General features: G+C 36.7%; 1 protein-coding gene across 1 annotated transcript; it reads left to right on the top strand.

Moving 5' to 3' along the window:
* The first annotated feature begins 6514 nt into the window (after positions 1-6514).
* On the top strand, positions 6515-8914 carry LOC133803500 (uncharacterized). Its single transcript, XM_062241564.1, has 3 exons — positions 6515-6823; positions 6919-7040; positions 8692-8914. Exons 1-3 carry the CDS (start codon positions 6633-6635, stop codon positions 8712-8714), a joined length of 336 nt encoding a protein of 111 aa, XP_062097548.1. The 5' UTR covers positions 6515-6632; the 3' UTR covers positions 8715-8914.
* Positions 8915-25901: the final 16987 nt, after the last annotated feature.

The raw sequence follows: 25901 nt of genomic DNA, 5'->3' as shown, positions 1-25901 counted from the left end.
GTAAAGATTTGGGGAAGTTTGGGTTGAGAATGGCTCAAAGAAATCGCAGAAAAAGAAAACTGGTGATGCCTGCCTGCAACTAGCGCTACAGCGCTAGTCTTTGGGCGCTGTAGCGCTAGGCCCTGTTTCTGGGGATGCTGATTCTGCTTGTAGCGCTATAGCGCCCTCTTTTGAGCGCTGTAGCGCTACCCTGTTCCCAAAAAGGGGTTTTTGGGTTATTTTTAAGGGATTTTGACCTAGGGTTCGGGGTTCGATTCCACCATCTTGTTTTGTGGATCTAGGACTTCCCGGGGGGCTCGGGATTGGTCCCGAGGCTAGGTTTTCGGACTTGGGGTTCAGTGTTGACTTTGACCTATGGCTGTGTTTAGGTGTGCGCTAAGGTTCGAGTGGGATCGTGCTCAAGGAGTCAAGTGATGAAAGCTATCAAATTGACAGGTAAGAAAACTATAGCACCCATAGGACAGGGCATGGGCCCATAGTGTGATTGCAGGGCACGACCCTATATTGCATTACATGTTAGGGTGCAGACTTGATTGAATTGATATATGTTCAAATGTTGTTTGAGTTAGACTATCTGTGATTATAGTTGAATGAAACGGCGAGGAGCCGAGAACGGCAATGGAGCCGAGAACGGCAGTGGGGCCAGAAGTACCACTTAGCACGTGAAGTGCTTATAGTCAGGGTGGGGCCCCATGGATACATGTGATATCCTTACGGTGAGGACCGAGACCCCAGGCTTTGGTAAGGCTTCTGGGGCGGCATGGCCGGGTCGCTTAAGTCTAATGGTTGACCCGTTTATCTATGGACTATCTGATATGATTAACTGTATAATTTGCATATGTTATGTACTGTATGAGTTTTTCTTGCTGGGCTTCGGCTCACGGGTGCTCTGTGTTGCAGGTAAGGGCAAAGATTGAGTCAACCAGCCATGAGTACGGAGAGCATGAAGCGACGCGTACATGTTTGGCCTGCCCGACTGCTTTGGTTGGGGGTATTTTCGAGAAATGGCTGTAATAACCTGTGATTTTAATAACGGACCAACTGTAATCTTATTTTAAGTTGTAAATAGTTTTCAAACCTTATTTTGGGATCCCAAATGTTAAATACTAGAAGTTTTCAATGAAACAACGCATTTTTAAATATTACAGCCTTAACTTTTGCTTAGTCACACTTTTGTTTTAAAAACCTCGGTTAGCGAGTTCATTGTACATTGTTTTGTCTTAAAACTCACTTGGTAACGGCTCTAAGGAAGTAGGGCGTTACACTTTATGTGTGTTGCCCACCATGTGACTCGTTGTCTCATACACTATACCCTAAAAGGGCTCGGGGATCTTTTCCAGATCATGTGGCTCAACCGGTTTTCGGACGATGGGGGCCTCGGCTTGAATTACTTGGGGAGGTGGAGGCATGTGTCGAGGGGGAGGAGGAGGAACTTGCCCAATGATGACAGTAGTCACCAGAGCTGGCTCCCGAGTGGAGCTCGTATCTTTACCCTTAGAGGGGGATTTTGTAGTATCCCCCATGTTAGGGGTGGCCTTCTTCATCACCCTGGGCCTCTTCACAACGGGGCCTGTTCCGGACCTTTTAGCCTGAAAGGACTCTATTACCACCAGCTCGGGTGTATGAACCGGCCTAAGCACGACCTCTGGCTCTGGGATTAATGGATGGGAGGGGGAATCTAAGGATACAATCTTTAAGATCCTAGGGGGTTCAGGTCACTCCTCGGGGCTAGATTTGTCTACATACTGCCTAAAACCAGGAGCAAATGCTCCCTGGAGCAGAGAAGGCCAAGTCCTAAGGTTGGTTTTGTACTCTTCAAAGATAAAAGATCTAAAGTTCAGCGTGTTTTCAAATACAATGGTGCCTTTGGGATAGCTGTGGTCGTAGCGTACCACCAAGCGATCCACGCATTGGAGGACAGTTACATTTAGGTCTGTATCGGTGGGATGGCGGCTAACTACATGGTTGGGGTTAAAATGTATTAACCTAAAGCTAGCAGCATCTCGATCTAACTCTCTAAATAGGTATGGGTTACCTTAACCGGGGGGGCCAGCTGCTGCCCCTAACGCAGCTCGATCAGGATCGAGACGCTGATCAGCTTCAAGAGTCTGCCTTTTTCGCACGAGAGTCACCTCGTCCTCTTCCTCGTCAGTGTCCTCAATGGCTGGCAAGGCCTCTTGAGAAGAGGGAAGTTTTAGGATAACTGGGAGTGGAGCTCGGGTCCTAATGGCTAGTGTTTGACCCTCGCTGATCAAATTATATGCCAGCATCGGGATATCATTCACGACCTGGCGATAATCTTTTTCCCAAGGGGAAATACTGGATAGTTTCTCGTACTAACCCCCGAGGGTCATAGATTTGCCCATCCTTGCAAATATAGTTGCACGAGGAACAAACTCAGTCAAAGCCTAAAAAAAAAAATATTTTTTAAAGGGACAAAATTCACCTGCTGAAATTACAAAGAAAGAGGACTTACGAGGACGGTTGAAGTATCGATATTCACAGTTCTTGAATCCATTCGACATAAAGAATAAATCCTTATAGTCGTTTGGATGGCTGGGGAGCTCGATGACAAAGGTGGAATTTGGAAACCTCGTAAGGTAGTAAAACCCATCACCTCGCCCTTTCTGGTCGGGTTTTTCTTTGAGGCAAAAGAAGTACAAAATATTTTCCGGAGTGGGGACCTCCCATTCAGGCCTCAGAAACAAGTACTTTAGTCCCGCCAGAAGTCTTTAGGAGTTCGGGGGGAGCTGGAAGGGAGCCAGTTTTACGTAGTTTAAAAAATCTATGAAATATTTGTCCAGGGGAAGAAAAGCACCAGCCTTCAGGTGCTCGTCACTCCAAGCCACGTAATCATCTTGAAAGGGGGCACAGCTCCGCTCTCCTTCAAAGGCAGGTCGTGCGAGGAGATTTCCTATTCCTAGCTCGATGTTATGACTTAGTATAATTTTGTTTACTCTCCCCTGAGTCGTTATCTTAGAGACTATGTGTTCAGCCTCGAGGAAAGCGTTGGGGTCGACAACGACCTCCCTCTCTACCACGGGACCAAAATGTGGGATAAGAGATTCGGAGGCGACCTGTTGCCTTTGTGCTTGCGCTAGGTAGATGAGCTCGTGGCGGTCTTCTTTGGAGGCGCCATAATTCAGATCGCCTAACAATAAAGTAGCCTAGTTAGTAGGCGACCTAAGATTGTCTATAACTATGTCGTAAAGGTACGTGGGATGAAATGGATTATTTTCATTATACGAGCTAAAGTTAGCCTTAGCCTCATCGCGTGATGCCACGCGATATCCTAGGCTACGCGCCAGTTTCTTAACCACCCCCAGATACTTCGGGATCCGCGTGTCAGAAATCTTAGACCCACGACTTTCCTTTAGAAAGCGGTTTAGTGTGAAACCACTCAAGGAAGCGTAACCCCTTAGCTACCTAGTATTAAACCTAAAAACCTTCAGTTTCTTTACCCCGAATGGGTATACTTTAAACTAGTTTGCCATTAGAGCTACCCCAGATTAACCCGGAAATTTTCCTAGTTTTATGAATGTCTTATTTCTAAAACATGTTTGAGTTCACTCATTGAGCCTAAACCGAAACCTATTTCCTATGAACACTTAGAAATAGCCTGACAGTAACAAACAATGAACGTTGTTAATGAACATTGTTGAGAACAGAAATCTCATTGGATAATGCAAAAAAAAAAAAAAAAATCAAACCAAGGGATAAGGTACTTACAGGAAATATGTTCGTTTCGAAGAAGATGTAAATGTGGCCACGGGAAGCTCCTAGAAAGCTTCTGAAGGTCTGGAACACGATGAAAGTTTTAGGAATTCTAGAGAAGAAGAAAGGGAGCTTGAGAGTTTAAAAAGGGGAAATTTTTTAATACAAAGGTTGTGAGGTTTGAAGACTGATCACCCTATTTATACGTAAACTACAGAAATTAATCTGGACCATCCAATTGGGTTAACTCGAGATCCAAGGGCCAAGATTAAATAGACTAGATGGCAGCAGAAAGTTGACAAGACAATTATTTCAGTCCTCGAAACCCGAACAGACGCCAATCGCGGAAGGCCACATGTCTAGTACTCGAGTAGTAGGCAGGCACAATTTTATATGACAGAAGTCTAAAAGCCCTTATTATGTATGTCAGAAGATGACGACGTCAAACACGAGCAAGGGCTTGGGGGGCAAATGTTGTACCCTAATTTTACTCACTCAGACCGGGTACAGCTGGTAGGTAAATATGTGGAAAAGATAACCAAGTAGAATATCTAATCATTAACCACTTGAGCAGCTCGAGGTTCATGGTGGTCAGACCCGATATTGGACGTCCTGGATCATTATGAGCTAGGAGTCAGATAGCTGTCAAGCTTGAGCTCGTATGAGACATTCAGCTCGTGAGGACCCAGATATAACGCATACTAAAGGATCCCAAGAGACTCGGGGATTCTTTATACGTTCATTAATAACCAAGCTGCATCATATTTATGTCATTTATTACCCAAGATAGCAGGAACGTGTTTATTATGTTATCTGATCATATCCCGATATAAATGGGAATAATCTGTATTAATTATATACCATATATGTAATTACACGGTTACCCAAACCTGTCCATGGGATTCCCCTATAAATACTGGGAATATTGAATAGGAAAGGGGACCACTATTTTGTATTACCAAAACTCTGCCAAAATAGAGAGAGAAACAATAATAATATTGACTCGTGGACTAGGTGGATTTTAACTACTGAACCACGTAAAAGTTCGGCACTTTTGAGTGAGTTCTTATTATTTCATTATGGTTTATTACTAAGCACTAATCTGTCCTTTTTACTTCTTAATTTCTTGTTAGCGAAAAACCGCATCAACAATAACTATAATTAGATAAATATTTGCTTTGACTTTGATACTTTTATATGTATGATGGTAACTAAATGTGACATGTTGCTCTTGAAAGTTCCCCGTATCAATACTTGACAATTGTTACTTACGGCCGGGTAGTTAATTGATATTCTCATATGTCAATCCCAATTATCATATCCCAAATGTAAATATGGTATTTGTTGGATTACAACAACAAGATTTCCCTGCAATCAAGTTAAATGCGGCGAAGAACAACAAATAAAACACTAGCAACTTCAATCTAACAACAGTGATACTTATGGGTAGCTAAATGTATTTGTTTATTAATTTGAGTAATCTTTCCAAATATTATATATAAATACATACTTGTGGATATATTAGATAATAAAAAAATATATCAATTGTTAACATACTTGCAAACATATATAATTATCAATTTAACAACTACAAATTCTATTTCGTATCCATCAAAAAAAAATTATAAATACTTTTTTCTTTTCTTATTTTTAATACCCTTTGGTATCCTACATACAATAAAAGCATAACCTTGATGATATGCATAATTAAAATAAAATTACTTGTTAGTATCCAATAAAAATAACATTATCATCATCAAAGTTTTAAAAAAATACCACTAATTATTATGTCATACATAAAAAATCATCATTTATTTAATTATATACTTAATGGTATCTTTTTATATAATTATATACTTTTTGGTAATATTAAATAAAATAAAAACTACATTTAATTTTCTTACATATAAACTGAATATGTAAGCAGTATAAAAAATAAGATAAAATAAATTGTATGTCATATTCGTAAAAGAAATTAATCATAATAAACGTCAAAGTAGTGAAGGGAAACATCTATGATATGTACATAAAATATATAAATCACAATATAAGTGTGTTATAATATTCATAGAATGAAAGTTTTTATTAAAATCAAATGCATGCAATATAGAAGTTGGATAAAGGTCTAAATTTTGTGTTAGATTCGGATGAAACCTAAAAGGGCAAATAGCATAAACAATAAATAACTACCAATTGGTACCCAAAATAATTGATTTTCTCAATAATTCATGCCACCATGATAATTGTATGAACTTCAAGTTGGTTGTAGCTTTACCTTCATTGTTCAAATAATAAAAATCACTACTACAAAAACACATTTTTAGGACACCTTTTTAGGACACTCGCCTAAATGCGAGTCCTAAAAACAACTCCTGTACTTTTTAGGACTCGCAACGCGAGTTCTTAAAGAATTTCTTTTAGGACTCGCAGAGGGAGTCCTAAAAATGGATATGTGTCCTAAAAGTTTGATTTTTGTTTTTTAACAAAAATTTATGGACTTTTTAGGACACTCATTGAGAGTCCTTAAAAACACATTTTAGGACTCGCAATGAGTCTCCTAAAAACATATGTGAGTCCTAAAAGAGTATTGATGATACTCAAAGTGGGCTCTAAAAAATATATATATTATATAAATATATTCTTAAGAAAATTAATAATTAAAAATTAAAAATCTGTTTTTTATTAATGAATTAAATAAGAAAATTTTAATTAAAAAATCAGACCTAAAAATCACTTTTTTATTGATTAATTAAAATCAGTTTTTTAATAAGAAATACATATATATTCGGTTTGGGGCTTTAGGGATTAGGGTTCATTCTTTTTTCAGCACAACAAAGAAGAAGAAGTTTTGTGCGGCTGGGTTCCCATCTAACCGGCGGTGCAGTTGTTCTTGGTGGTTATGGTGCTCGGCAACGGCTATGCTGCTGGTCGGCCACGCTTTTCGACGCCTGGACAATCTCGGCCAAGGTTCTCGGCGGCGCTGCAGGTGGTTCTCGGCGCTGCAGGGGTGCTCGGAGCTGCAAGAAGTCTCGACGCTGCAGGTGTTTTCGGCCACGACGGCGGTGGCAGCAGAGGTCTCGGTGGAATTTGAAAACCCACTAAAATCCAGGTTACTCTATTTCTTTCCCCTGATCCATTATTTTTTGTTAGAAAATCTGAATGTCTTTCCCTCTCTCACACTACTTTTATCAGTCTCCATGGCAGCATGAAGGGCTCAGAACGGCGACAACTCAGGACAAATGGTGGGTCTCGGAGTGGTTGCGGCTTTGGACGAACGGCGGGGGTCAGCCCTCCGAAAGCTTCACACGGGCTCACTACTCATAGAGGTATAAGTCTAAATATCTTGGTATTATCTTGTTTGTTTTTTTATCTATTGATTGCTTTTGTGTTATGTTTTTTTTTTTTTGTAAATCTATCATCTGTGTATGTTTATAACTCTATTGTTTTATTTTGATTAAGTTTTCAGTTTTGCATCTTTTGGATGGATTGAGTTTTGTCAAATCTCAAATGTTGGTTACTTGGATTTATAGATATAGATAGAGATTTGTATTACAACTCTTTTGTTTCTGTTAGATATTTTGAATTGGTGATGTTATTTACTTATTCTTGTGATTGAGATTTATAACTTGTGAACATTAATTTGGATTAGATTTGGTGGGTGAGAAAATTATCATATCAAATTTCATTAATTTCAGTTTCTTGGAAGTTATCTCTGCTTAGTGCTCACGGTGGGTTTGTTTTTGTTTCAATAATTTCTTAACAATAATTATTTCCATTGCTGCAGTGACATTTTTCTTTGATTGTTTTGATTTGTCACACTAATGGGCCATATACTTAAATTTGTGATTGGTTACTTGGATCATTACTTCTCTGTTTTTTAGTAAAAATATTTCACATGCTTTGTTGCTGAAATTGTGTTTATATTGGATATAATAATTCTGTATTTTGTGATTAGGTTGACATGATTTTAGTATAGTAGTTTCATGAACTCTCTTTATTTTACTTGTTCTGAATTAATGTCTTGTTTTTAGTATAAAAAAAATTCAATACTATCTTTATTTTACTTGTTTTGATTTAATGTCTTGTGTTTTTAGTAAAAAAAAATCAGAACTATCTTTATTTTACTTGTTTGGAATTAATGTCTTGTTCTTCATGGGAAATTAATTTCAAGGTAACAAGCAACTTAATTCTTAGAGTTGTATTTCAATTAACATTATGTATTTCCCTTAATATGATATTATCTCATACATTATTATTTATTCATGTATCCATTTGCTTTGTCTTTGGCACGGGTGGTCATGGGAAATTGATATTACCAGGAATGTTGGATTTTGGTTTGGGCTTTATTTTCTACCTTCTTGTTTGAATTTGAATTTTGCTTTTAGACTTATTAGATATTTAGACTATGAAATTTGGACTTTTTGGTGTGATTTCTCTATTATGTTGTGGACTTAGAATTGATTTGTGTTGTATTAGATTAGTCTATTACTCTATAAGACTTTTTTAACAATACAAATATTTAGTTTATCTTAATCTATGTTATATATTATATTAAATTGAACCAACTCATCATTAGTGAAAATAACAGAAAGTATGTTTCTTTGAGAATTTATCTATTGGCATTTAGCAGTAATGCTATTACACATATCAGCTTCTTCTGACTATCACTAGCACAACCTTTTTTTCTATCTATTTTTGGCTCTCATTTTTTTCTTGGACCAATTAATAAATCTAATTTATTATTTAGGTTAGGTCATTTATAAACAAAACAAAAAGGAATGCAGTTATACAGTTAACTTAAACCTTTCAAAAATGTTCATGATTAAGCTTATTTATAAGCATTCAAGATATTCTTCTGCACGTGTTTATTGCTTCTAACTTTCATATATATTTTTCCATGTCTTTTTGAGTGTGTGTGATGATACAAGTATTGATAATAATCAATCATAAATGATTCTTATATCTCTCTGTTTTCAGTTATTGCATGGGAAGAAAAATAAAGCATTAGGTCCCTGAAGATTGGGTCTATGAATCTGGGAAGAGAGATGAAGCTGTCACAATAGCAATGAGCAAGGGGCAATTGTCAATTTCACAGCTTCATTCCAAGAAGAAAAAGCCAGTAGAAACTGGTAAGGTTAAGTTCATTCCTCATGAAGAAATCCTTAAGCTATCTTCAGAGACCTTCTAATAATAATAAAAAATTGTGATGCTGTGAAATCATTCTTGCTCGAAAAGAAAGCATTTTTTTTTTGGTGTAGCACTCCTTGCTTTAAGGAATGCTCAATGCTTCTTTGTGACTGGCACTTGTGGTTGTATTTTTGATAGTTTTTCATGAGGGCCTCTTTGCTGTCTTTGTTGTTCTCTGTTTGTAGTTTTATGTCCTATATGTACTATCTTAGTCTGAGGCTGTCTAGACTGTAATACAGTACAGGTGATTTCTTATCATCTTTTTTAAATACAATCTTGTTTGGTTGGGATTGAAATGGTAGTGTTTATGTGAGAATAGAAATAGAATGGGAAAGAAATATCAATTCTTTTGTTTGGTTGAAATTTTGTTTGGAATGGCATGGACTAACATTACTTTGACCAAAATATCCATATGCAACTATAACTATTATGTAATATGATTTTGTAAGCTGAGTAGACTAAATATTAAAATTATATTTTTGAGTAATTAACAAAAAAATTATTTTGTTGTATTTTCTTTTGAAAATTTTAGAAATCTAACATATATAATACATTACATTTTGGAAAAGGGATATATTTTTTTTAAATCTAAATGTAGCTGCATTTTTTTTAAAAAAAAAATTACTTTTAAGGGCATGCAAAACGAGTCATAAAATCTTAATTTAAAGATACACAACATGATCTTTTAGGACTCGCATTGCGAGTCCTAAAAAATTACTTAAAGGCAGTCAACCCGATTTTTTAGGACTTGCGTTGCGAGTCCTAAAAACATTCTTTTTAGAACTCGCATTGCGAGTCCTAAAAACTTAATTAAAGGCACTCAACCAGATTTTTTAGGACTCGCATTGCGAGTCCTAAAAACTTAATTATAGGCACTCAACCAGATTTTTTAGGACTCGCACAGATTTTTTAGGACTCGCAAAAACTTTAGTTTTTAAGGCTCTCAAATGGAGGACTCGCGCCCTGCGAGTCCTAAAAGATTTTTAGGACTCGCAATGCTAGTCCTAAAAAACCTTTTTTGTAGTAGTGAATGATTTTTTAGTAGTCAAATGGTATATAAAAGAAATTAGTAATAAACCACCAAATTGATTAATTAAGTTATTTTAGGAAAGTTGTTAAGTTTGTGATTAAATTAAGAAAGTGTAATACTTAAAGGAAATGTTAGTACAATTTGAAAGAATACTCATGTATATATATTTAGTAACAATGTTTGATATACAACCAGTATTAATAAAAAATACACATATATTTATATATATAGAGAGAGATTGAATATTTTGAAACTAGAATTACCAATTACTACCTTTTGAGGAATTGAGTAAAGCTAACATTATGTGTATATCTATATGAATGGGTATTGATATTTTAAATTATTAATATATTTTGGTTTTCAATTTCAAATTTTTAACGTTTTAATAGTTTTTTCAATAAAAAAATTAATCATATTACGTGTGTGTATATATATATATATTTGATTTTTGGTTTGGAAACTTTATACGTTTTTTTAAGTGATATATTTAATTATTAATTAATAGTTATTTAAAATTTTTTATATGTAGATAGGTGTTAGATTTTAATGTGGGGTTTAAGATGCATGTCACATTATTGTGTGCAAAATGAGTGTGCATTTACCATTATTCGTTATTTTTTTTATTGAAAACAAATATAGATATATGTTATTATATTAATTTATTTTAAGATTTGTGAGATAAAATTTGTAGCATTTATTACTTATAAATTCAAGTTATAATAATTATCTTTGATATAATTTTGTGTAAAACATCACAAAAAAGTATATAAAAATATTTCAAACTAAAAGTCAAACAAATAAATATATTTGGATTGTTGATGAGTCCATTGATTGTTAAAGAGTAGGTACGAGAATCAATTTCTCATCTTCACATTTTTTGCCAATAATAAAATGGGCGTAAAAGTCGACCCAATTTTGGCCCAACACGCAACTATATGGGTCGTACATACGGGTCATACTAGGCTTACTCTTTCAATTATGGGTCAGCCCGGACTGGCCCAAATTATTTAGAGGAATGAAAATGTGAGTTAACTAATGCCATAAAACATATGTAATTGTCACATGCATTTAAGAAAAAATTTCAATTTTAAAAAATGAATACTATAAAAAAAAGTCGACAAAAATATGTAACAGGTCATAAATTAATCTTATTAATTTAGGGTCATGTCCAAATAAAGTTCAACAAAACCAAACTAACACACATGAATAGTAACATACTTAACGAGTATGTACGATACCCAAAGCTTGGGTCATAATTTATTGACAATTTTTTTTGTTTATTTAATTGGGGACTTGTAGGGCATATGAAGCATTAATGTTAGTCCATAAATAAGGTGGTCTGTGGTGGTTCTTTGGCACTGCATAATCATCTTAAATCTTCCATATCTCTCATTATTGTTTGCTTTACCCTTGCATGACAATGCCTAGTGACAAGGACCATGATTCCGATGAGGGAAAACCGAAGGTGGAGATAGTGTCGCATCCCACCGTCGACCCCAGACCTCGTAACACGCATATGGAGACAGTGATTGCTCTCCCGGTACCGTACACGGTTCAAATACCGAACCCCGATGGAAGTACGGCAACTGGCTCAGGGAATACTGACGCCGAGAATAACCGAACAACTGAAGAAATCATGGAGGAGCTAAAGGAGGCCATCACTTCTGTCACCATTGTAATGTACAACATGGAAACAAACGGAGTCAACAAACCTGACATCGAACAAATGGCTCAAGCAGCGGAAGTCATAGCGAATGATATTGATGAGTTCAATGTTATGGTGAAGGGGAACAAACCATGAAGGAAATGTACGGTGAGACTTTCATTTTGGACGAGGACGAGATATACATGCATGCTAACTTTTGTACGGCCCGTACTTTTCATTATTCTGACACCTAATTACCAAATGCACTTACTACCTTATATGTATTATGTTCGTTTTTATGTAAACTAGGCCATCGACTCTTATGGTAAAATCATTATAGACCGTCTCTTGAGTTCATGAATTTGCGTTGTTTTTACTCTTACTTCACCATGGAAAGTACTTATATTTTTTTGTATCTATTTAAATGCATGTGAGTGTGACCTGTTGGAACTTTTTTTTTATTTTTTTTGTTAAAAGTTAAAAGTCAATTGTTAAAAATTGAAAAAGTATATTTGTGTGTGATATGGGAAAAGTCTCACATGGATTTGGAACACTCCTCCAAGAATGTATATAAGATGCAAGTGTCATTCATTGGGGTGTGCCCCAAGGCGTACCCAGTTTTGTGCGAATGGGTGAGGACTAACACACTTGACCACCACACGCGCGCTGCCGCCGCCGTCTGACTGATCTAACGGGTGGTGTGGTGTCATACTTTATTTTTTGTTGAAAAAATTATTTAATAATAAAATAAAGAATAACGGGGGAAAACATCTTTTTTCCAAAAAAATATTCTCTTCTAAAATCGAATTTTCTCTGAGCTTTTGAGGGTGTACGACAGCGAAGCCTTTCGGTGTAGAGAGGTATCGTATACAGTGGCTGTTTTATTCTGGGGATGGCGTGGTTGATAGACTGTCGTGCACACTTGGGGCAGAGCCGTGAAACGTCTTGAAGAGAGCGGCATAGTCCGCGACTCAGCCAGAAACTTGATCGGTAATTCGTTCCAATTTTTTATTTCAATTCGGAATTATCAATTTTAAGGCGTTGTGTTCTGCTATGGCTACTATCGATGATTTTTCTGGTTCTGCCTCTACTGATATTAATAAGCCATTTCGTTTTGAGGGTTTGCACTTTAAGCGTTGGAAACAAAAGATACTCTTTTATCTGACCATGAAGAAGGTTGCGTTTGTCCTCACTACTCTGAAGCTGGTTGTCTCTGAACCTTCGACCGACAACGACAAAGAGACTGAATGCGAGAAGCAACAGAAGGAATTTGACTCCTGGGTTGAAAACGAATTCCTCTGTAAGAATTTTATTCTTAATGGTTTATCTGATGATCTCTATGATTATTATAATTCAGACAAGTCAGCAAAGGAAATTTGGGAGGCACTGCAAAAGAAATATGATACAGGAGAGGTAGGGACTAAAAAATACGATGTCAGTCGCTACCTGAAGTATCAAATGGTGGACGATAAATCTGTGGAAGCCCAATCTCACGAAATTCAGAAAATCGCGCATGAGATTATCTCAGAAGGTATGACTCTTGATTAACAGTTTCAATTTGCCGTTTTAATTGACAAATTACCTCCTTCCTGGAAGGATTTTAAAAATGTTCTCAAGCATAAGAGTAAGGAATTTTCCTCAGAGAGTTTGATCACCCGCCTTCGTATCGAGGAGGAAGCAAGGAAACAAGACTAGAAAGAAGAGGTGCTTGTTGTCTCTAACAGCAACCCCAAGAAGTCCACACCTGCGGTTCTGAACCCTAATGGAAAAAAAAAATTAAGAATCAGAATTGCAACTCGAATTCAAATTCCAACCGTAACAACCAGAACACTCCTCGAAACAACAATCAGAGTCGGAACCATAACAGGAACCAACCTGGAAGGCAGCAACCTCCACCTAAACAAAATGACTCTGGACAATTCCTTTGTTACAACTATAACAAGCCAGGTCATATGGTACGCAAGTGTAGGAACAAGCCAAGCACTGCTCCGCAGGCTAACTTGACTGAATAAGCTTTTATAGCTATGATTTCTGAGATCAACCTTATTGGTGGATCAGATGGGTGGTGGGTAGACACTGGCGCTTCAAGCCATGTTTGCTATGATCATGCTATGTTTAAAACATACACTGCTGCTGATGATAAGAAAGTGTTGTTGGGAGATTCACACACCACTATTGTTGCTGGGATTGGGAATGTGGAGCTTAAGTTTACCTCAGGAAAGACTTTATTACTGAAAGATGTAATGCATACTCCTGAGATGAGAAAGAATCTGGTTTCTGGTTTTCTGCTTAATAAGGCAGGGTTTACTCAAACTATTGGGGCTGATTTGTACACCATCACTGAGAATGGTATTTTTGTTGGGAAGGGTTATGCTATTGGTGGCATATTTAAGTTAAATGTTGAACTCAATAAAGTTTCTCCTTCTGCTTATATGTTGTGTTATTTTAATGTTTGGCATGCTAGAATTTGTCATGTTATTAAGCACATTATTAAGAACATGAGTAACATTGGTTTAATTCCTAAAGTGTCAGATAATGATTTTGAAAAATGTGATTTTTGTAGTCAAGAAAAATAACTAAGACACCACATAAATCAGTTACTAGAGAATCTGAGCCTTTAGATTTAATTCATTCAGATATTTGTGATCTTCATGGAACGTTAACTAGGAATGGTAAACATTATTTCATCACATTTATTGATGATTGTTCTGACTTTACTTATGTGTACTTAATGAAAAATAAAAGTGATGCGCTTGACATGTTCAAATTATTTGTGACTGAAATTGAGAATCAATTCAATAAGAAAATTAAAAGGTTTCGTAGTGATAGAGGAACTGAATATGATTCAAGCATGTTTATTGAGTTTTATAATTCACATGGCATTGTACATGAAACCACTACACCATATTCACCTGAAATGAACGGTAAAGCTGAAAGAAAGAATCGAACTTTTACTAAATCTGTTGTGGCTATTTTATCGAATTCTGGTGCTGCATTTCATTGGTGGGGTGAAATTCTTTTGAATGTTTGTTATGTGTTGAATAGAGTTCCTAAGTCTAAGAGCAAAGTTTCACCATATGAGATCTTGAAAAATAGGCAACCTAACCTGTCTTATTTTAGAAGGGTTGTTTGGCTTATGTTCGTATTCCTGATCCTAAGAGAAGTAAGCTAGCAAGTAGAGCCTATGAATGTGTATTTATCGGATATGCAATTAATAGTAAAGCATATAGGTTCTATGATTTAAATGCACATGTTATTGTGGAATCAAATGATGCTGAATTTTATGAACATAGATTCCCTTTTAAATTGAGAAATAGTGGGGGCGCATCTACTAGCAACATTCCTACGATTAAGAGTAATGAGCATATTGAGGATAGAGAATCAAAACCTAGGAGAAGTAAGAGAGCTAGAGTTACTAAGGATTATGGTTCTAATTTCCGTGTCTATACATTAGAGGAGGATCCTACTAACCTCCAAGAAGCTTTGTCTTCTTTAGATGCTAACCTCTGGCAAGAAGCCATAAATGATGAAATGGACTCTCTTGAGTCTAACAATATGTGGCACTTAGTTGATTTACCTCCTGGTTGTAAGCCTATAGGTTGTAAGTGGATTTTGAAAAAGAAATTGAAACCTGATGGTACTGTTGATAAGTACAAGGCTCGCTTGGTAGCCAAGGATTTTAGGCAGAGAGAAAATATAGATTTCTTTGACACTTTTTCACCTATTACAAGAATAACATCCATTAGAGTTTTGATTTCCCTAACTTCCATTCACAATCTAGTTGTTCACCAAATGGATGTTAAGACTGCCTTTTTGAATGGTGAATTAGAAGAGGAGATCTATATGGATCAACCTGAAGGGTTTGTGATCCATGGCCAGGAACAAAAGGTTTGTAAACTAGATAAGTCTCTATATGGTCTTAAGCAGGCACCTAAGCAATGGCATGAGAAATTTGACAATTTAGTTATCTCACATGGGTTTAAAGTGAATGAAAGTGACAAATGCATTTATTATAAATCTGATAATGACATTTGCACTATTGTATGTCTATATGTGGATGACTTGCTCATTTTTGGTTTGAATATCCATGCTGTGAATGCTGTAAAATCTCTGTTATTGTAACGACCCAACTACTCTAGATTTTGGACCATTAATAACTACTATACTAATCTTAAGAAAATGTACATATGAAATAACCATAACTTTATTTAAAAACTGTAAAGTAAATGTTAAATACATAAAAATTCATTTAGGATATGAGATCCCATTGTTTTGAAAATAAAACAAAACATAACTTAAATAATTTGGTTACAAAATTAAGTGTGGACAAATAATACATAGAAATCATAACTAAAAGACTAAAAAAAAAACTTCATCCTCAACTCGTACGCGCAGTCCACTGATTCCATCCTGCCTCAATACACATCCCCAAGCTGCCAAGAACCTTCCCGCTGCCAAAACTATTTTCCTGCACATATAAAGCATAAAGGAATGAGCCTGATGCCCAGCAAGGAAAATCTACTACAAGCATGAAGCATATACATACACATAAACTATAAACTATATATAAACTGTAAACTATAATCATATGACTATATAAATACAACATCTATTACAATGGCCATCATACTTCTTGGGACTTTCTAGCTAAGCAATCATATGCCCATAAATTTACGGGGCTAGTTATCTAAACAAGTCATATAAATTTATGGGGCTGTTATCTAAACAATCATATGCCCAAGGAATCTACTATTGGGACTTGTTATCTAAACAAGTTATATATATTTGTTATCTAAATAAATTATGTGATTGTTATCTAAACAATCCATATACATAAAACAACTAAAAACATATCATACTTAACATATATCAACAACATAAAAGCATACAAATCTACCCTATTTTCCTTACCAAAAACCGGGATGTGAGAACAAGATCGGGACTTTGGAACACTCCTAAAAACCATAATAGATAGGTGAGTATACTAAAGAAAAGAGATGGAAAGAATAAACTACACCATCGAAATGATACTTACCAACGAAAACCTTAAGTTCAAAGAACTTAGATGCCTAACCAAGAATAAAGAATACGAGTTAGGATTTGAGTAGAAAAACTATAAGAATCAATACAGAAAGAAACTAGAATTAGGAATACCTTGAATGCTTCTATGACCGAACTATACCTCGAAACCGAAATACACTATAACCTTACTTCCCAAGTGTTTATTAAGCTTATAATAATTAAGCTTATGACCCCAACCCAAGTGTTTATCACTCTATAGTCTTACTAGCACCTGGAAGGCTCTGATCAATACTTGAAGAATGATTGAAAAGGCTTGGTGCTAGGTCCTATTTATAGAGTTCTAAGAATAAGAATCTTCTTTTTGGCTTTGAATAAAAATAATGAATTTAATTGAAAATATTTGAATATTCTTCAGCCAAAGGCTTAGGACTTGGTCAAATTATTCAGAGAGATGTTTAAGGAGTCAAAGTATGATTTTTAAAACAAAAATAATAAAAACAAATAGAATCCTAACTTCTAACTCCCTAAATCTTGTAACTCTAAACTTACCTGCAGTAAAATCAATATATCTAGAGCTGTAGCACTCCGATTTAGACTCTCTTTATACCGTTAGAAAGATGATTCAATTATCTACAACTTTCTTGAAATACTATTTTTCAAAATTCATAACATAGCTAGGTCAAAAATAGGTTGGAAGTTACAGTACCCTAAAGTTACGAAAAATTTATTAACAACCTAATCCATAAATAAATAAAATTGTGACAAATGTCATACTCCTAACAGATTCTGGTGAAGACTAAGTCTTATATTTCCCTTATTTTATCATTAAAATACTAATTCCTTAATAATCATGCATATAAAAAATGTCATAATCCTATTAGCTTGATCTAAACCTTAGGAATAACCATGCTCATGACAAGTGTCATATTCTTATTGGCTCTATCTAAACCTTAGGTTATTATAATTATCATATTAATAACCAGCAATATTAATCAAACCTTATGTTATAATTAATATTCTTAAACTATAGGTAAAACTTATAAAATCCATAACTATTGCTAGGAGTTTCCAACTTAGTCCTGGCTTGAACCAAAATCCACAGTAATAAACATACTATAACTACTACTAGCTATTACTATTACTACTACTATCTAACTAGCTAAGTAAAGTTCTTAGACTCTACAGTTATGTGCTAACTTTTATATGAAAGACCTTGGGAAAACAAACGTTGTAACACCCTGGATAACCAAGACCGTTACATTGTGTGTTTATAAAGGTGCAAGACTTGCTAATCAAGTCATTTAATTAGAAATGTGTTACTAAAACTACAGTTGAACTAGGGTTAAAAGATTTTGGTCTCAAAAGTTACACTTCTTATAATCAAACATTTTCTTTTACATGGGATCCTAGAAGTAGTAAAGTTATAAGACAGTTTACAAAATTTTGGAAATAAAATACAGTTACTAACCACTCTAAGGCAAAACAGACAATTAGGCTTTTCTCGTCTTGTACCACTCCTCGGCCGTGGCGGCCGATCAGCTGATTATGTACATTCAGCCCCAAAGCTCTCCATCTCAGGACTGGTCCAACTTGCCCTTGCCTTTACCTGCACCACGTAGCACCTGTGAGCCAAGGCCCAGCAAGAAAACACAATAACAGAGCATAATCATCAAGCAAACAACCAGATAACTCATACAGTATAAACATGTAACGCCCTGGATAGCCAAGACCGTTACACTGTGTGTTTATAGAGTGCCAGACTTGCTAATCAAGTCATTTATTTAAAATCGTGTTGCAGAAGCTACAAAGGACCTAGGGTTAAAAGCGTTTTGGTCTTGAAAGCCACACTTTTCATTAAGAAACATTATCTGGTTACACGGGATCCCAAAAATACGAGTTTAAAGATCGTTTACAAAAGTTGTGTGACTCTGATACGATAACCAGCCATACTAAGGCAAAACAAGCAGTTAGGTTATCCCTGTCCTGGTCCACTCCTCGATCGTGGTGATCGAACAGCTGGCTATGCACATTTCACCTCGGAGCTCTCCACCTCAGGCTTGCTTCAGCTTGCCCTTGCCTTTACCTGCACCACGTAGCACCCGTGAGCCAAGGCCCAGCAAGAAAACACAATATCAACAGAGTATAAGCAATTATCAGACAAGTCAATATCTCACATTGCATCACATAGCCTCGGTCAAATAACCACTCAATATAGTCAAGTATTCCACATATTAAGCATATCAATTCATAACATGCACAGTTTATAACGATAACCAGGGCTAGCACTCACAGGCTGCTCCCTCTGTTATCCCAGTGTTCATGGCTCCTAGTGGCCATATCGCGCTCTGTGCGCTAATAGTATGTACGACACTCTTAGGCCGATTTTACATGTCCCATGGCGTGATACCAACATTGACACGATACAATTCTCGGGAGCACTTAGTCCCATCACATTCATACAACCGGGTGCAGTTTTCTTACCTTTCAATTCACAAGCTTTAACCCCTTGACTCCTTGAGCATGATCCCCCTTGAGCCCCCGAGCCCTAGCGCTCACCTAAACACAATCATAGCCAAGGTCATCATCAACCCTCAAGTTCAAAACCTAGCCCCGGGGCTAATCCCGAGCCCCCGGGATGTCCTAGTTCCACCAAACAAGGTGGTGGAACCAAACCCCAAACCTTAGGTCAAAAACCCTTGCAAATAACCCTAAAATCCCCTTCAGAAGGCAGGATAGCGCTATAGCGCTCTTGGGAGGGCGCTATAGCGCTACAAGCAGAAGCCAAAAACCCTTCAGCAACATGGCCTAGCGCTACAGCACCCAAAGGCTAGCGCTGTAGCGCTAGTCACAGACAGCCCAGCACCAAAATTTCTCTTCTGCGATTTTCTCGAACCAACCTCAACCAAACCTCTTCCAACTCTTACCCAAACTTAAAAATAACCTCATGAACACACTCCACTCATCCTAAGCACCCCAAACATATAAAACCCAAGCACATGCAACCACAAACTCAGAATTCACCATAGTCACCTCTAAACTCTAAAACCCAACAAAAACCAGCTGAACATCAGAGTTAGAGCTTAGAATTCATACCTTTGATAGGATTTCGCCCACAAGCTATCCCTAGGCTTCCTTGGCTTGCTACTCCTCAGCCTTAAGCCTGAATTCCCCAAAGTTCCATTCAATTCAACTTAAATACCACAACTCAAAAACTAGAAACAGAAATGGATGAACTCTAGAAGCTTACCTCAAGTGTTAATGAAACCCTGCTAAACCTCTGCCAATTCCTTGGTCTTAGGTCAAGATCCTTGATGTCTAGTTACCCCAGCTCTCCTCTGAGCTTTACTGCAAAAAGTCCTCAAGAAACAGATGAAGAAAGCCTGAACCGACTCAGAGAAACTCTCTCTGTTTTTCCCTCTTTCTTTTCCCTTCCTTTTCCTTCTTTTTCAGACTTCTTTGATATTCTACAAATTCCACTAACATAAATCCTTAGTATAATCTAACTTCTGTAAAGCAAATGACCATTATACCCTCCCTATTAATTCTAACCCCTTTAGTCCACTTAAGGGTATCTTAGTCATTTTACCCAATTCCCGCTAATTCCTCGAGTGTCCTTATTATTTCCCGCTCAGTTCCCGATACCTAATTAATCACCAATGGTATTCCTCAATGTCAAAATAGACTCCAATATATCCACCAGACTCCCATTTATACCCCTAAGCTCACCCCGAGCTGGGTATAAATCCCCGCTATGACTTTTCCGCTACTTTGCTCACTAGGATCGTCTCGAGTCACAAATCACAGATATATCCACATAATAATGTGGTCTCGACAATTATCACATATATCAAAGCAGTTATGCCCATAATGGCCAAAATTACGATTATGCCCTTCTAACCTAATCAGAGCCTATATGCATACTAACACACATAGTCATGCATCTCAGATATTCAAGTAATCATATAACATGCTTTAAATCATAATCATTAAAACCACACATAATTCCCATTATGCCCTCCAGGCACACTAATCAAGGCCCTTAAGCCTTATTAGTGAATTTGGGTCGTTACAAAACATGTACTCAACACTACAAACATTCATGTTATTCAAGTATTCAGCATACCAAGTACATCATTTCATATCAATAATCAATTCACATATGATAACCAAGGTTAACGCCCTTAGGCCACACCCTCTATTTATCCCACTGACTCCGGCCCGCTTAAATCGAGCTCAGTGAATATTAAGTTGTCCTCAGCAACCAATGACCGAGCCGCGCCCTGTGCACAAGTATTGTTTATGGCACCCTTAGGTCATTTATCACATGTCCCATGGCATAATACCATCTATGACATCATACAGATATAGGGAGCTCTTAGTCCCATCACAAACACATAACCGGGTGCAGTTTTCTTACCTTTAGATTTCGATAGTTTCGTTCAATTCGATCCTCAAGCACGATCCCGTCTGAGCCCTAGCGTACACCTAGTCACGGTCACAAGTTAGAACCAACTCCAAACCTCAATTCCAAAACCTAGCCACGAGACCAATCCTGAGCCCTTGGGAAGCCCTAATTCCACCAAACGGGGTGGTGGAATCAAACCCCGAGCCCCCGGTCAAAAACCCTTAGAAATAGCCCAAAAACCCTTTTCTGGGAACAAGGTAGCGCTACAGCGCCCTAAGGAGAGCGCTATAGCGCTACAATCAGAGCCAAAAAGCTCTGGAACTTCAGGGCCTAGCGCTGTAGCGCCCAATGACTAGCGCTACAGCACTATAGTCACAACACAGCCTAGCACAGATTTCCCTCCTTCAAATTTTCCCGTGCCAAACATTTCCAAAACTCAACCAAACTTCAAAACAAGCCTCCCAACATCTTCAACTCATCCCAAACAACCTAAACACCAATAATTCAATCACATGCATCCCAAAACACAACATCCACCGTGGGTGAACCTAGAGCTCAAAAACTCAACAAAACAACATAAATCACAAAGCCTAAAGCTAGAGTTCCTTACCTTTGATGGATGAGCTCAGCCTAGGTTGTATTCCACACTTTCTTAGCCTTCACCTCCTCAAACCCTTAGGTTTAATTCCCTAGAATTTCCACAGAAACTCTGCTTAGAAAAACCAATTCAATACCAAACCAAGAACTGAATATTAACCTCAAAATCTTACCTCAAATGATGAGTAACCTCTGCCAATTCCCCATGCCAAATCAAGGATCCTAGTGTTGAGTCCTAGCCTAAGATTTCTCTGAATTTTAGCTCCAAATTTCCAGAGAATTGATGAAGAAATGCCCAAACCGTGCAAGAGAGAAGTCTCCTGCTTTTTCCTTTCTATCCTTTTCCTTCTTTTCTTTCTTTTCTTTTCTTTACTTCAGACTTCCAACACCTTCTACATAATCCACTAAGGCATAAAGCAATATGACCCTTATCTCTGATTCTAAACACCAAAAGACCATATTGCCCTCCCACTTATAACTAGGCTTTTAAACATCTTAAGGGCATTTTGGTCATTACACCCAATTCCCGCTAATTCCTCGAATGCTTCTAATATTTACCGCTTACTTCCCGACACCTAACTAATCACCAATTATATTCCTCAATATCAAAATAGACTCCAGTATATTCTCTAAATTCCTAGAAATACCCCCAGACTCGCCCCGAGCCGAGTATAAATCCCTGCTGTGACTTTTTCGCTAAATCGCTCACTAGGATCGCCTCAAGTCACATATTACAAATATATCCACATAATATTGTGGTCTCAACAACTTATCACAATTATTTACATTTATGCCATCAACGGGCTAAAATTACGAATATGCCCTTCTAACCTAATTAGGGCCTACATGCATACTAATACACACAGTCATGCATCACAGACATTCAAATAATCATATAACATGCTTTTAATCATTTAATTCACATATAATCCAGTTATGCCCTCCCGGAACACTAATCAAGGCCCTTAAGCCTTATTAGTGAATTTGGGTCGTTACAAATGTAATCCTTGGTATTAAGATTACTAGGTCTGAAAAGGGAATTTCTTTGGATCAATCTCACTACATTGAGAAGATTCTAAAGAAATACAATTACTTTGAATGTAAACCTGCTTGCACACCATATGATCCAAGTGTTAAGTTATTTAAGAACACTGGTGACTGTGTGGGGCAGTCTGACTATTCGAGCATCATTGGCAGTCTTCGATATGCCACTGATTGTATGAGACCCGACATTGGTTATGTTGTGGGATTATTATGCAGGTTTACTAGTAGACCTAGTATAGAGCATTGGCATGCTATTGAAAGGGTCATGAGATACCTTAAGAGAACCATGAACCTTGGATTACATTATTAGAAGTTTCCAGCTGTTCTTGAAGGATATAGTGATGCAGACTGGAACACTTTATCAGATGACTCCAAAGCAACAAGTGGCTATATCTTTAGTATAGCTGGTGGAGCTGTTTCTTGGAAATCTAAGAAACAGACTATTTTGGCACAATCCACCATGGAGTCTGAAATGATAGCACTATCTACAGCTAGTGAAGAAGCAGGTTGGCTGAGAAGCCTGCTAGCTGAGATACCCTTATGGGAAAAACTGATAACAGCTGTGTTGATCCTCTGCGATAGTACCGCGGCTATTGCAAAAATTCAGATCCGTTATTATAACGGTAAGAGACGACAGATACGTTGTAAGCATAGTACTATTAGAGAGTTTCTCTCAACAGGAGCTATTAGAGTGGACCATATACGCACTGATGATAACTTAGCAGATCCTTTGAGGAAAGGATTAGCTAGAGAGAAAGTCCATAAAACATCGAAAGGAATGGGACTATTGCCTTTAGAATGATGAATCACTCATGATGGTAACCCAACCTAAAGGCTGGAGATCCCAAGAACTAGGTTCAATGGGTAATAAAAAGTTGTGAAGTGATATGAGTTGGATCATGCTATTTCCATTAAAGCATATATAGAAGCATGAATTCCTGAAGTGATGAGAGGATGAGTTAATAGAAACTCTTAATGAGATCTATACTCTATGTGGAGTGGAGTACCTAGCTACAGGAGTACTCTTGATAGACTCACTTATGTGAATGTGGAAGTGGGGCCGTTTCCTATGGAATTTTGGGCGAAATTTCTAGAGCATTCACTATACTGGGATAGACGTGCATGGCCATTAACGCACGGGCTTTTTGACTACGCCCTTGAAAGGTTGGTGCGTGGTATGATGTTAGAAATAGAGTTCAAGACTACGTATCACTCTAGCATAATCTAAATCATATTCACTACGCAAATGTTCAAATCGAAAGATATATTTGTTTATGCACAATCTTATAGTTTCTGATATTGCTCGAGAAAATATTTTTTAAAAATTCAAGTGGGGGATTGTTGGAACTTTTTTTGTTAAAAGTTAAAAGTGAATTGTTAAAAATTGAAAAAGTATATTTGTGTGTGATATGGGAAAAGTTCCACATGGATTTGGAACACTCTTCCAAGAGTGTATATAAGATGCAAGTGTCATCCATTGGGGTGTGCCCCAATGAGTACCCAGTTTTGTGTGAATGGATGAGAACTCACACACTTGACCACTACATGCGCGCGCGCCGCTGCCGCCGTCCAACCGAGCCGTCTCTTGAGTTCATGAATTTGTGTTGTTTTTACTCTTACTTCACTATGGAAAGTACTTATATTTTTTGTATCTAGTTAAATGCATGTGAGTGTGACCAGTACGATATTCTTTCATAGAAACCCGGTTAGTGTGAAGTAATTATTTTCATTGCCGAGTACATGACATATAGTTGAAGATTGGGTTATTTAAAAAAAATCATAACCCTTGCTTCTTAAAAATAATCGACGTGTGTTCCATGCAAGCAGTAAATAGTAATGCTTCGTACGGATCAAAAGGAGCTAAATATATTGTTTTTCTTACCTGACAACATCGTTGGTGGACCAAGTGATGAGGAGAGGTGGTGAGGGGGCTTTTCACTTGGTGGAAGTTCGTAATCGTAGGTTTGAACCTGGACAAATAAACAAAAATATTTATAGATGATAATATCAATAAACATGTATATATATTTAGTTAATTTAATTAATAACAATTAAATAATTTAATTTAATCTAATACCTAACATCAAACAACTATATTGATAGAAGTTGGGAACACTATGAAACTCTGTTCTGTCATGGTTGAGGTCCTTCCAATATTAAAAACGAATTTTCTCACATAAATAAATGAAGATTTATTCCTTTAATTTTTAGTTAAAAAACCGTCGCATGTTCAAATAGACAATAATATCCAAAATTATTTTTTTTCTCAATTATTCTAAATATTCAAAAATTAAAATGATATTTCGGATTTAATATCTAACAAAAAAATTATTAAAAAAGTAAACAGTTTTCTATAATAATTTTATAAATCAAATTTGTAATTTAAATAGTCACTGATACTATTAATTTTAAATAAAATTGTGTAAATATTTATAAATCCATATTAAAAAAATAATGTGAAAAAACTGAAAATAATCTTATATATTATTGCTGACCCTTGATTTAGTCAACGACAAGAAGTCACTAAAAACAAAAAAAATTAATAAACTGAATGCAAGAACTAAATCGACACAACTATTTTATAATGGTTCGGCCCCAGAAATTGGTAATAACCTACGTCCACTTAGTGATTTTATTAATGTAAACCCTGAGACCTGCGATCAGCAAACTAGGGTTCACTAAGTTTTACAAGCTCCAAAGTAGAATATAAAATCATGTATAAAAACACTTGTTCTCTCTGAGTACAAATTATTATGTATCCCTCAAATGGATCCCACGAGTCCTATTTATAAGCTCTAGGATGTACATATTGGCCTATGGGCCATCCTATATTTGTGTCACAAGCATATTTAAATAATAACATTAACATATAAAGAAAATCAAATATCATAGAAATATCTAACTCATAACCGTATTTGAATTCTGGCTTCGATCCTATGAGCAGATCTGGTCGCATATGTCAGCCCATCAACTTCCCTGTTACTCAGCATGTCCCTCGTGCCTATTGGGCAGCTTAATTTCCTAATCGTTGTTCGACCTGATTTTCATCAATAAACAGTCACGTGTCGCTCACATGCGCCTCGATCATGCCACGCCATCGAGCAGAATTGCATTAATGCTCCAACCAGTATAAATATATACCATCTCACTTCTTTTCATTTGTTACCCGAGCCTTCTCTCTCCTCAAGAACAATCAGAAAAACACTACACCAAATACCTCTTTTCATAACATAAGAATATAATACTACTGAAAAAGT

Source organism: Humulus lupulus, chromosome X (genome assembly GCF_963169125.1).
Source record: "Humulus lupulus chromosome X, drHumLupu1.1, whole genome shotgun sequence".
Taxonomy (NCBI): Eukaryota; Viridiplantae; Streptophyta; class Magnoliopsida; order Rosales; family Cannabaceae; genus Humulus; species Humulus lupulus.
The sequence above is the reverse complement of the archived record's forward strand: the minus strand, read 5'-3'. Positions and strand labels throughout refer to the sequence as shown.